This window comes from Panthera tigris, chromosome B1 (genome assembly GCF_018350195.1).
Source record: "Panthera tigris isolate Pti1 chromosome B1, P.tigris_Pti1_mat1.1, whole genome shotgun sequence".
In the NCBI taxonomy this organism is placed as follows: domain Eukaryota; kingdom Metazoa; phylum Chordata; class Mammalia; order Carnivora; family Felidae; genus Panthera; species Panthera tigris.
The window spans coordinates 197,426,517-197,439,348 of NC_056663.1; the positions used below are offsets into that span (position 1 = coordinate 197,426,517).

Below are 12,832 nucleotides of genomic sequence, written 5' to 3' on the forward strand. Positions count from 1 at the left end.
AGCTGCATAACAAAGCACAGCAAGCAGAGGGACCTGAACAATGCAAATGCATATTCTCACCTTTCTGGAGGCCGGAAGTCTGAGACCCAGGTGGCAGAGGGCAGATTCCTTCTAAGACCTGGAGATGGTGTCTGTTCCAGGCCCCTCCCCCAGCATCTGGTGCTTTGCGGTCAATCCGTGGTGTTCCTCAGCTTGCAGAAGCATCAGCCTGACCCCGACCTTCATCCTCAGCTGGTGTTCTCCCTGTGCGTGCGTCTGTCCAAACTCCCCCTTGTTATAAGGGCACCAGTCACATGGGTTTAGGGCCGGCCATCGTGTCCTCATTGACTTTGATGACCTCCATAAAGACCTGATTTCCAAACAAAGGCACATTCTGAGGTACCAGGAGTCAGGACTTCAACATATCTTTTTTGGGGAGGTCACAATTCAACCCAGAAGGTTCTCCAAGGGCCAGGACTCCTGTCTTCTTCTTCTCTCTGCCCTTGTGCCAGCGCCTCACCCAAAGGAAAGAAAGCCTTGGGAGACAGCATATTTCCTTTTGATAAATCTATATGTGCCAGTGATGAGAGGCAGGACAGTGCAGGGGGTCAGAACAAGAGTCTGGAACCAGTCTGCCTGGACCTGAATGCTGTTTCTGCCACCATGTGACCTTGGGCAGGCTGCTCAACCTCTCTGAGTCTCTGTGTACCGATGGAGATGTTATGAGGATTAAATTATGACTATATGCAAAGCATCTAGAACTGTGCCTGGTACATAGTAAATGCTGTACAACGTTCAGTACATAGTAACCAGGACAGCATGGTGTTGGTGTAAGGGCAGCCATACAGATCAATGGAACAGAATAGAATCCAAAAATATAAAAGATGCCAAAGTAATTCAATGGGGAAAGTCATTCTTACCACAAACAGGACCATAAAAACTAGACATTCACATGGAAAACACAAAAGACAACCCTTCTCTCATACCACACACAAAATTAACTCAAAGTGGACCGTGGACTGAAACATAGAGGCTAAAATTATAAAACCTTAGAAGTTTTTAAAACCTTAGAAAAATTATAAAACCTTAGAAGGAACATAGGAGGAAGTCTTTGCAGCCTTGGGGTAGGCAGAGATTTCTTAGATGGGACGCAAAAAACATGAACCATTTTTTAAAATTATTAATTGGATTTCATCAAAATGAAAAGCTGTGACTATTTCAAAGACTCTGTTAAGGAAATGGGAAGGCAGGCCAGAGTGAGGAATGTTCACAAAGCACACATCTCACAGGGGGCTTGAATCCAGAAGATATAAAGGATTCTTAGAATTGAACAAAAGCAAGACCATCAGCCACTTGGAAATGAACTTGGAAAAGACTTGGGCAGATACTGTACAAAAGAAAAAATCAGAAGTATCAATAAATGGATGAAAAGTTGCTGAACACCACAAGCCATCTGGGAAATTAAAACTAAAACCCACAACGAGACAGCACTGTTCACCATAAGGATGACTAATATCAAAATGGCTGATGATACCAAGCGTTGATGAAGATGTGGAGCCACTGGAACTCTCATACGTGGCTGGTGGGAATTTCTAATAGTACAACCCTTTGGAAAACTGTTTGGCAGTTTCTCATAAAAATTGTACCCATACTACCAGACATTCTTCTCGTAAGTATTTACCCAAGATCAAGCACATTTCTACACAGAGATTTGAACCCCCATGCTTACAACAGCTTTAGTCATAAGACGCCAAACTGAAACAGCCCAAATGTCCATCAAATGCTGAATGGAGAAACAGACTGTGGTATATCCATTCAATGGAATACTTCTCAGCACTGAAAGGGAATAATATATACAACAGGGATGAATCTCAAAAGAGCAGTGATCACCAATGTGGAATTCTAACCTAATCTAGTCTACTCTGATCTAGAGTCACGGAAAGCACATCAGTGGTTGCTTGCAGCTAGAGAAAGGGGCACAAGGGTACTTTAGAGTGATAGAAATGTTCTGTATCTTGATGTGGTCACGGCTTTATAGGTGTATAAATTTGTGAAAACATACCAAACTGCACAATTAAAGTTGGTACATTTTATTGAATCTAAGACCTTAATCTAAGTCAATACAGACGATTTTTTTAATGTTTATTTATTTTTGAGAGAGCACAAGTGGGGGAGGGGCAGAGATGGGGGGCAGTGTGGGGGGGTGGGTGGGAGCGGGGGGCAGAGGATCCAAAGCAGGCTCTGCACTGGCAGCAGCGAGCCCAATGTGAGGCTTGAACTCACAAACTGCAAAATCATGACCTGAGCTGACGTCAGATATTCAACTGACTGAGCCACCTAGGTGCCCCTATAGTTGATTTTTAAATACTAACAACAGGGGCGCCTGGGTGGCTCAGCCGGTTAAGCATCCGACTTTGGCTCAGGTCATGATCTCACGGTTTGTGAGTTGAGTGCCCATTGGGCTCTGTGCTGACAGCTTGGAGCCTGGAGCCTGCTTTGAATCCTACGTCTCCTTCTATCTCTGCCCCTCCCCCATTTGTGCTCTGTCTCTCAAAAATAAATAATTTTTTTTAAATGCAGTTTAAATACAACAACCACCACAAAAACATTCTCATTGTCATTCCACCAGCATCCTAGCACTGTGGGTGGGCAGTCAGCGCTGAGTAAATGGCTGCTGAACGGCTGAATGACTCCGTGGGTCAGGAGTCCCCAGAAGGGATTTCTTGGAGGATGACAGTCCATCCCCAGCTGACATCAGTAACCTTCAGAGGCCACTGTTCATCTTGAGTTAATGTTTTCACTAATGATTTTAATGCTAAGTGGAAATACCGTGTTTACCCTAATCCCTTTCAACAGGCTGCACATTAAAACGATTTAAAAGAGGCAGAGATTTTGAAGGAAGGAGCCCTGCAGGCTGATTGGTTTTCCCACTAGGAGGGACAGAGTTGTTTTCATGTCTTTCGCTTTCACGGCTGTTTCCTTGGTGTCTTCCTAGACATCTTGAGAGACTGTTTCCGAATCACCGAATCACTGTTTCCAGCTCTACCTTGGCTTCAGTTACTGGTTCGTCAGGAGACTTTAGGGAAGTGAGACAACCAGATGCCCCACCCCGACCCCAGAGCACTTGATTGTTGGCATCATGATGTAAGACAGTGGTTCTCCACTGGTTTGTATTGGGGGCACGTTTGCTGACATTGAAATTCTTGGCGGTGCCTTAGGAGAAACTAAAACAAACCAAAAAAAGAAAAAGAAAAAATAAACGCTAACGTCAATGCCAAGCACACATTAATCACAGCGTAACAATGCAACACATGTTAATCTCAGGGCAGCAACTTCAGTGCCCTGTGTCTTGCAGTGACTGGTTCTCATCATGGTAATTTCTGTCGTCGTTTCAGTGCTCTGTCACTGGGCACTTAACCCAAGGAGATAACATTGTCACACATTCTACCTACGGGCTGCCTTCGTCTTCGGTGCCAGCTGAATTGTGGGCTCTGTCGTGTTAACTTTAAGAATGGCGATGCCATCCTGAGATTGTAATAGAAACATTCTACACGGTGAAGATTTACACATGTGGGTATTGGAAGTCACTGGTGATGGGGAAGAGTAACAATTTGTGACTCAGGGCAGAGGGGTTTGTGTCTCCAATGCTTTAGCTAAGTCTGTTTCTCAGACTTTTTTTTTTTTTTTTAAGTAGAAAAAGCTTATTGTAGGGGCGCCTGGGTGGCTCAGTCAGTTAAGTGTCCGACTTCAGCTCAGGTCATGATCTCACAGTTTGTGGGTTTGAGCCCCGTGTCGAGCTCTGTGCTGACAGCTCAGACCCTGGAGCCTGTTTCATATTCTGTGTCTCCTCTCTCTGCCCCTCCCCTGCTCGCACTCTGCCTCTGTCTCTCGCAAAAGTAAATAAACATTAATTTTTTTTAAAAAAAGGAAAGCTTATTGTAGAAAACTTGGAAAAGACTGAAAACTAACAAGAAAAAATAATAATCACCTATTCCCCCTAACCAGAGTTAGCCATTATAAGCTGTTTTTGCATATTTTTTCCAGGGTATATTCATTCAATAGAATTGTGATTTACAAAACTGCATACATGAGTATATGCAAGGTATAGCTCTGTGCCCTGCTCTTTCCCCTCAGAAGTGAAGCCTCATGATTTTCCTGTTCTTTAAAATTCTTCTAAAATACGTGAATTCTGTAATTATCATCAGGATATTCCGGTATTTATTGAGCCGATTCACTTCTTGGTAGACTTCTAGATGGTTTCTATTTCCTCATTCGTATAAATTACACTACAATTGAAGGTCTTTGTCCGTGAGTCTCCCACCAAATGTCTATCTCCTTGGGATAAATACCCAGAAGGTGAATGACTGAATCCAAGGGTATGGGTATTTTTCAGCCATCCCTGCAGTGTGAGGGAGCATGTATTACACTTCCTTACCTCTCAGTAGCTCTGTGTGACTTTTGACACATCCCAGAATCTCTGATCGCGGGTGTCTCTAACGTTCCCCATCCCCCAGCCCACCTGCCACCCAGGGGCCCGGTTTCCCTGCACCTGTTCCTCCCGCCTTGGCAGCCCGTATCAGGACCTCAACTCATGAGGGTTTGGGGAGGAGAGATGACTTAGATGCTGGCCCTTCTTTCTCTCTAGAACTTTCTCAGCAAGCACTGATCTTTGCTTTCTCCAGGGGTCTCACTGGGCCTAACTTGCCACTGAGTGATCTTAGTGTCCTCATCGTCCTTTTCTGCAATATGTGAACTGTTGTACCTGCCTTACAAAGATAAACCTTCACTCAATCAGCAGACACTGGCTCAGTACCTGCCAGGTGTGCGCTCCTAGGTTCTGGGAAATAACAAAGCTCCCGTTCTTCAAGTGAGGAAGGGGTCAGGGAACAGGTGCTATACATCCAGGTGCCACAGGAAGCTATTACAAAGTGGGGGCTTGGTCTGTTTCTAGTTTGGAAAATTGTAATGTCTCAGGAACCAGAAAAGACTTTGTAGATGATCCCAGCTGTGCTTCCTACCAGCCACGTGACCTTGGGCAAGTTCCCAAAACCTCTGTGTCTCAGTTTCTTTACCTGTAAAATCTGACGAATAATCGGTCCTACTTCATAAAGTTGCTGTGAGAATTAAATAAGTTGATGCCTGATAAGCGCTTAATGCAGCATCTGGCACATCACAGGCACTCAGGCAGAGGTCATCATCCACGCTAACCCATCGGCATCAGAAAAAAGGAGCGAGGAAGACACAGAAGGGTGACTGGCTGTCTCAAGGCCACGTGGCCAGTTAGAGGCAGGAGCTGGGACCAGACCCGGTCCCCCCCTTGACTGCAAGGATGTATTATCTGCCATTTGCTGGAAGCCTCTGTGGTTCCCGCGCCTACTTCAGACACCGTGAGTTCTTCGCCTCTGATTGCGTAGCTATGCTGCAAAGACAGTATTACCACTTCCGTTTGTCAGGTGGGGAAACCGAGGCTTCCAGAAACTGAGCCCCCTGTCCTGGGTGCAGAGCCAGGACTTGAAGCCAGGTCTGCCCATTTCAGGTCCATGCACATCTGGATGCCACCTGTGCTCTGCTCTGATGGGTCAGGTGTCAAGGAGGCCAAGTTGAGGCGCTTGGGTCAGCCTTGCCTTCCTAGGCCGCAGAGGGAGAGGCTTCCGGAAAGGAAGTTGTAGATGTTTTTGAGACATGTGGCCGTCAGCCAAGGACGTTTCCTCCCAGGCCACTGACTTTCTGCGCCAGAGCCCCCTCCCCAGTCCCCTCAGTGTTCATACCAAGCACCCAGCCGGCCTGGGGCTATGCCTGCCCACCTTTGGTGTGTGCTTGGGCGAGTGGCCAACAGCCCTTGGCGGCTCCAGGAGAGCTCACCCAGAAGCCTTTTTATCACCCGCCCTCCTCAGAGTAGGGTGTGAGGAAAGAGGAAAAAAGAGGAGTTTTGGGGTTTCCCGCAGAAACACTCCTTCAGGCTTTGAGGCAGGATTGGGACTGTTCAGTCTGATGCTCTGGCTTTTGAACTGTCATCTGAGGCTGGCGGACAGGAGCACCTGTTCCGGTTTCATGGCCCCCGGCGGTGGCACTCCTTTCCCTTATCCAAACCAGATGGCTCACTTGACCCACTGGTCCCTCTGCCTGACGAGCTACCGCCACTGTTGCCTTCTCCAGAAGCCTTGCCTGATTGCCCAGTGGAGAAAAGTTGTGCATTTTTATTCAGACGCCCTTAATTCAATACTCCCCTCCCCCAGCCCTCTCTGTTTCTCTCTCTATCTCTTTCTTACTGGCTGTGTGATGGCCACTGAGTTACTTCACCTCTCTGACCTTCAGTGTGCTCTTTCTGTGCAATGAGACGGGGGAAGAAAGAGGAGGGAAGGCACTTGACAAATTGGAAGACTTGTTGCGTGTTTTGAATGCAGCCGCTTATTTAAGCACCCACCCCTTCCAGGCAGCCTTGTTGTAGCGTATTTTGGACCTCCTTGCACAGATAAAGGCCCTGGGGCTCTGGGAAGGGGAGTCATATGCCAAAGCTTACACATCTGGAAAGCCAGCGACCCAGAATATAAGCCCAAGTCTGCCTGTTTCTGAAACTCGGCTACATGACTGTTTTTCAGGGTCATTGGCAATTAGAGGAGCTCAATGAAGAGCCCTGCCTTTACCCAGTGGAGAGGTAGACACAGGGGCCAGCTGGATAGACGTCAATGACAGTCCTAGCTGTGGGAAGCTGGGCCCGAGGACACGGCTTCAGCAGCCACAGTCACGTGGGCTTCCTGGTATCACACCCCAGAATGAAACTGACCCATCCGGGTACCGGCAGAGTGGAAAGCGTCAGAACCTTCTCTGTCCGCTCTTACCCCTGGGCCCCTGCCTTGGGAGTCTGCCCCTCTAAAAACTATACACGGGGGCATAAGGAGTGGAGAGCCCTTGCTTTCGGCCCACAAGCTGGCTCCAAAGAGTGGGCAAAGGGCTACGGCAACCGTATCCGTTCATTTCCTCTTGCAGACCAGCTAGCAGATGAGCCCATCCTTCCCTAACAAGAAAGATTCGGAGGAAAGGGGAACGTGTGGGCACACAGTAGGTGCTCAAGAATGGTGACTTTGTTCTCCCTCCCTTTCTCATAAAGACCTTGGCCTTTCTGGCTGTGGCCTCGGAGAATGTGACGGGGCTGTCTGAAGGTCAAAGCCGTCCTTTCACCCTGGCCCCAGTGCCGGTTCCTGGCACCACGTTCCCCTCCTCCTGCTGCTAGGAGTGAAGTATAACCACCTCTCTCTGATCCTGACTTAGGGCTTGGTCATTGAGCGCCTGGGACGGAGACCCCTCCTCATGGGCGGCTTTGGGCTGATGGCCCTCTTCTTTGGAATCCTCACCGTTACATTGACGCTGCAGGTGAGAGCATGCACCCGTCGTACCCCGAGGGACACCGGCACGGAGCTGGCTTCCGGCTTCGGTACTCCGGGGCCTTGGCGTGGGAAGTTTGTGAGGCCGGCAGGCACCTCTTGCAGAACGGCCTTCCCGAGGGGCATCTCAGCTCAGAAGCAGCTGGTGCCCTCGTGGAGGAAGGTTGGTGAGGGGCCCTGGACTCAGAGACAGAGACTGGGTGGACAGTCCTGTCGCTGCCTCTAATGAGCCGTGTGATCTCGGCCAAGATATGTCCCTTCTCTGAGCCTCAGTTAACCCATCTGTGGAACAGAGGAGACCAGAGGATCCCTCAGATGCCTCTTCCGGCTCCCATGTTTCCACACAGCACAGCAGGAGCTGTCATATAAGACACTTCCACAAGTGCCCGTGGGCTCCAGCAGGAGCAGGAGGAGCTCCGCCCCTCAGGGCCCCATCTCTAAAATGGGAGAGCTTTCCGTATACTCAGGGGTGTTAGGAGGACTAAATGAGAAAACACACTTAGAGTACTCAACAGGGCCCCCAACCATGACGGGGGCTCGGAGAAGGTACCTAATCCTGGTGAGAGTGGTTTTTTCCCCCTTTTATGGAGACAGGAAACTGAGGCATAAATATTAATGAATAAGCTGCCCAAGGTTCCACAGCTAGTAAATAGCAGAGCTGGGACGAGATTCCAGGATCATGGGGTTTCCTTCTGCCCCTGCCCTGCTCAGGACAGCACGCAGTGACCGAACACTGCCTGTCTTAGTGCCAAGGGAAGCGTGAGGCCAGGTCACGGTGGTCAGCCAATCTGGGCACTTTTCAAAAATGAATCCCTAGATGGAAAGTTGTGTGTGTTGATCATTTGCCAAATGTCTTAATGTCCCAAAAACCTCTAGAAAAAGGCAAGGTGAGCATGGCAGTGCCTGACAGACAGAAAGGACGTGCTGCTGGGCGCACTGACCAGGAGGGAGGTGGTCACGTCTCCCTTGGGGGTGATGTGCTGGCAGTGACCTCTGCTTCCCAGCTGCCAGAGCAGGGGTGTCCTGCACAGGGTGCCTTTGCAGGCCCCTCAGACTGACCAAGCTGGCTCCTTCACCGGTTGGGCGATGTTCTGGGACATTGTGTCAGATGTCTGGAAGGGCTGCTGAAGCACGTGGGCCCTCTAGGCCTCATGCCACAAGGTTTCAGAGCTCTTCCTGGCTTGGCTGCCCTCATCTGCCCATGTCCCCCTTTCCCTGCTCTGCCAGCCCTGTTCCCAGCAGCCCCCAAAGAGACTGCCCTTTCCTCTTCCTGGGCCCTCCTCTGCTCACCTGGCTTCTCTCACTTTCCAAACCCACGAAGACCTGGATACCCCTTGGATACCTCTTCCTCTAGGAAGCCTTCCCTTACCCAGTGTCTCAGTGAGGCAACCTTCTCTGTGCTCCCAGGGACCCCAGGGGCAACCCTGCCCTATCACTTATCACACAGGATTGGCTTTCCCTGTTGACTCATCTCTCTTTTCCAATAGGCAGTTGTGGGGGTAAGCGCCATGCCTGTGTCATTTCTGTATTCCTACCTCCCAGCCCAGGGCATGCCACTCAGGAGGAACTAAGAACAGTCTGCCAAATAAACAAATAGATGTATGTATGTATGGGTGGATGGATGAATGGATGGATGGATGGGTGGATGGATGAATGATGGGTGGATGGGTGGATAGGTGATGGATGGATGGATGATGAATAGTGATCGGTGGATGGGTGGATGGATGATGGATGGATGGGTGGATGGATGATGGATGGATGGATGGATGGATGGATGGATGTGTGGATGGATGGATGGATGGATGGATGAATGGATGGGTAGATTATGGATAGGTGGATGAATGAATGGATGGATGGATGAATGGGTGGATGGATGCATGGACGGATAGATGATACATTGATCGAAGAAGGTGTGGATGGATGGATGGATGGATGGATGATAGATGGAGGGATAGATGGATGGAAGAAGGTGTGGATGGATGATGGTTGGATGAATGGGTGGTTGGATAGATGGATGGATGGATGAATGTGCGGGTTGATGGATGGATGGAAAGATGATGGATAGATGGATGAATGGATGGATGGATAGATGATGAATGGGTGGATGGATGATGGATGGATGGATGGATGGATGATGGATGGATGGATGGATGTGTGGATGGATGGATGGATGGATGGATAGATGGATGTGTGAATGGATTGATGGATGGATAGATGGATGGATGGATGTGTGGATGGATTGATGGATGGATGGATGGATGGATGGATGGATATGTGGGTGGGTGGATGGATGGATGGATGGATAGATAGATTATGGATGGGTAGATGGATTGGTAGATGGATGGATGGATAGATGGATGTGTGGATAGATGGATGGATGGATATGTGGGTAGGTGGTTGGATGGATAGATGGATGGATGGATATGTGGGTAGGTGGTTGGATGGATGGATGGATGGATGGATGAATGGGTGGATGGATAGATGATAAATGGATGGAAGAAGGTGTGGATGGATGGTAGTTGGATGAATGGGTGGTTGGATAGATGGATGGATGGATGGATTGATGGATGGATGGATGGATGGATAGATGGATGTGTGAATGGATTGATGGATGGATAGATGGATGGATGGATGTGTGGATGGATTGATGGATGGATGGATGGATGGATGGATGGATGGATGGATGGATGGATATGTGGGTGGGTGGATGGATGGATGGATGGATGGATGGATGGATGGATGGATGGATATGTGGGTGGGTGGGTGGGTGGATGGATGGATGGATGGATAGATTATGGATGGGTAGATGGATTGATAGATGGATGGATGGATAGATGGATGTGTGGATAGATGGATGGATGGATATGTGGGTAGGTGGTTGGATGGATGGATGGATGGATGAATATATGGATGGATAGATGGATGAATGGGTGGATGGATAGATGATAAATGGATGGAAGAAGGTGTGGATGGATGGTAGTTGGATGAATGGGTGGTTGGATAGATGATAGATGGATGGATGTATGGGTGGATGATGGATGGATGAATGGGTGGATGGATGAATGGATGGTAACTTAGTGCAGTAGTGAGCCATGCAGTGTGCAAGACCTCACAACGCTCTTCTCAATTCTAGATCCTCCTTCAGCAAGAGCTGATAGACTTGGACATGGAAGGGCTGCTCTCTCTTCTCTTTACCCCCACCTTCCACTCTGAAAGTTTGTTGCTTACCCCTGTGCTGTACTCTCCTGTGCCTCTGTGGCATTGCTAACGTACAACCATCTCCTGAAACTTTTTATCCTTTCCTTTTCCTCTTGTGTGACCCGGGCTCAGCCTTCAGAGGTGAACACACTCTCCTCCCATCCCTGAATCTCTCTAGATTGGACTCGGGTGCCCTGACCCTTCCTTCCTCCCATGCTCCCCATGTCCCAGCACTGGTGACACCATGTTCTGCTTATCAACCATCCAGTCTCCTAGCACAGGGGCAATTTCCTATACATCTTTCCACACCCAGCGCCAAGCCACCCCAACCCTGCCCGACAGGTGACAGCCCATCTAAACATACTGAATGACACCAGTTAACTTATCTCATACCTGTCAGGGCTCAGAGATGTAAAGTGACCCGCCCAAGGTCACACAGATAGATCAAGGAGGAGCCGGGCTGGGAACCCAGGTCCTGTTTGCACCCCTGCCCACACCCCTGCTCTCTTGCAGGACCACGCCCCCTGGATCCCATACCTGAGTATCGTGTGCATTCTGGCCATCATAGCCTCCTTCTGCAGCGGGCCAGGTAAGAAGCGCCTCCTTCCTCACCGCCACCACCGAGCTGGGGTGTTCTCGTTGTACAGATGGGAGCGAGGGGCAAGGCCCACCTGGGAGAGGAGGGGAAGAGAGACTTCCCTACCCATTTGAATGCAATGATGACCTTCCTTTCCATCCCACAGATGGTAGCTAGCCGGTAACAGGCTCGCCCAGAGTGGGGTGACTGATAACGTAGAGCAGCGTCACAGCTACAATAACAGTTGCCAAGAGCTCCGAGCCAGATGCGCTAGCCTGGGCTGAACGGGAGATACTCAAGTTACGGTCTGTGCCCACAGAGAAGTGACCACTTAGCGTGGAAGATATAACAATAATAATAGTGGTAATAGTAATGTCCAAGATTTGCTGATCACTGGGGATGTGCCAGACGTGGCCAAGCACTTGATGCGTGCTGACTCGTCTGGGCTCATGGCAGCTCTAGAGGAGGCAGGGATGGGAACGACTTGCATGCAGAGAGTTTTGTTGGACTCGCCCGACTCCCAGGACCCCAGCCACCACCTTATACTGGAGCTGCCTGAGGGTGGAGTCTGGAGCATTCTGAGCCTCCGCGTGCCCAGGACACACTTCCAGCCTCCACTCTGCCATTTCCCTACAGGAAAAGTCCTCTTCTCTCCTTGGGCCTCAGTGTCCCCATCTATAAAATGGCCCTGCCTTTCCCTGGCTCTGTGTGTGCTCAGGGGCCCCCACCAGAGGCCACGCTGGGGCTGAGAAGGGCTTCAGGGCAGGTCTGACAGTTGTGCACATCCGTCTGGCGGGTGCGGCTGTGGTTCCTTGTTTTGGCTTCTATGTGGATGAAAACAACAGTGTGTTTCTATCAGAACAAATAGAACTGAATTTCTGTTTCTCCCTTTGTGTTGCTGCTTTTCACGGGCGTCAAGCTCCCTGTCCTGTCACATTGGTGGACAGACAGCATCTGTCCCCTGTTCAGGACAGCAGTATGTTATAGGGAGGTGGCAGAATGGGCTGTGGAATGGCTGGCAGAGGGCATTAGGCCTGCACGTGTGTGTGTGCACACACCCGGGCACACACACCCTCACCACGTTGTGGTGGTGATTGGAGGCACCTTCCAGGCGGGGCAGCAAATTGACTGGAGGGCCACAAGGAGCACACATTGCAGTTAAAGCAGATTCAACGGGCAAATGTGCTCAGTCCTATGGGGTCCCCCTTTGCTCCCTGTGTGGTCAGGATTCTCACGGGAACCCCTGCAGGGGGGCAGCCAGAGGCTCCCCGCTAGCCCTGGGAACACCGGGGCGCAGACCAGGACAGCCTCTGCTCCCACGGGGCTTATAGGCTGGAATGAAAATCAGACATCAGGCCTGGGGGAGCCTCTCTCAACCTCTTAATCGAAAATCAGCATTCACATACATACACGCACACAGGTACACACATGTGCACACCCACGTTTCCATGCATGCACATATGTGCACATACATACACACGCAGGTGCATATGTGTACATGTTTGTGCACACATGCAGAGCCATGTGAGCACATGTGCAATACATACACACAGGTACATACATGCACACACATGCACACACATGCATACACGCACACGAGTACATACAGGTGCGTGTGCACGCATATGCACACACACATTTACATATATGTGCATGTGCACACACAACATGCACATCTACACACATGCACCACGTG

At 49.8% G+C, this 12,832-nt stretch overlaps 1 protein-coding gene across 4 annotated transcripts in view; it reads left to right on the forward strand.

Annotated features, from left to right (window-relative positions):
- SLC2A9 (solute carrier family 2 member 9) overlaps window positions 1-12,832 on the forward strand; it is a 257,130-nt gene that overhangs the window by 190,657 nt on the left and 53,641 nt on the right. For 3 of the 4 annotated variants that reach the window (XM_015534686.2, XM_007075764.3, XM_042984935.1), the window contains 2 exons: window positions 7,249-7,350; window positions 11,073-11,148. In XM_015534686.2, coding sequence (XP_015390172.1) covers window positions 7,249-7,350; window positions 11,073-11,148 — 178 coding nt within the window. Of the gene's footprint in view, window positions 1-7,248; window positions 7,351-11,072; window positions 11,149-11,302; window positions 12,022-12,832 lie in introns of those variants that run through there. The other variant, XM_042984934.1, reaches the window with a different exon arrangement.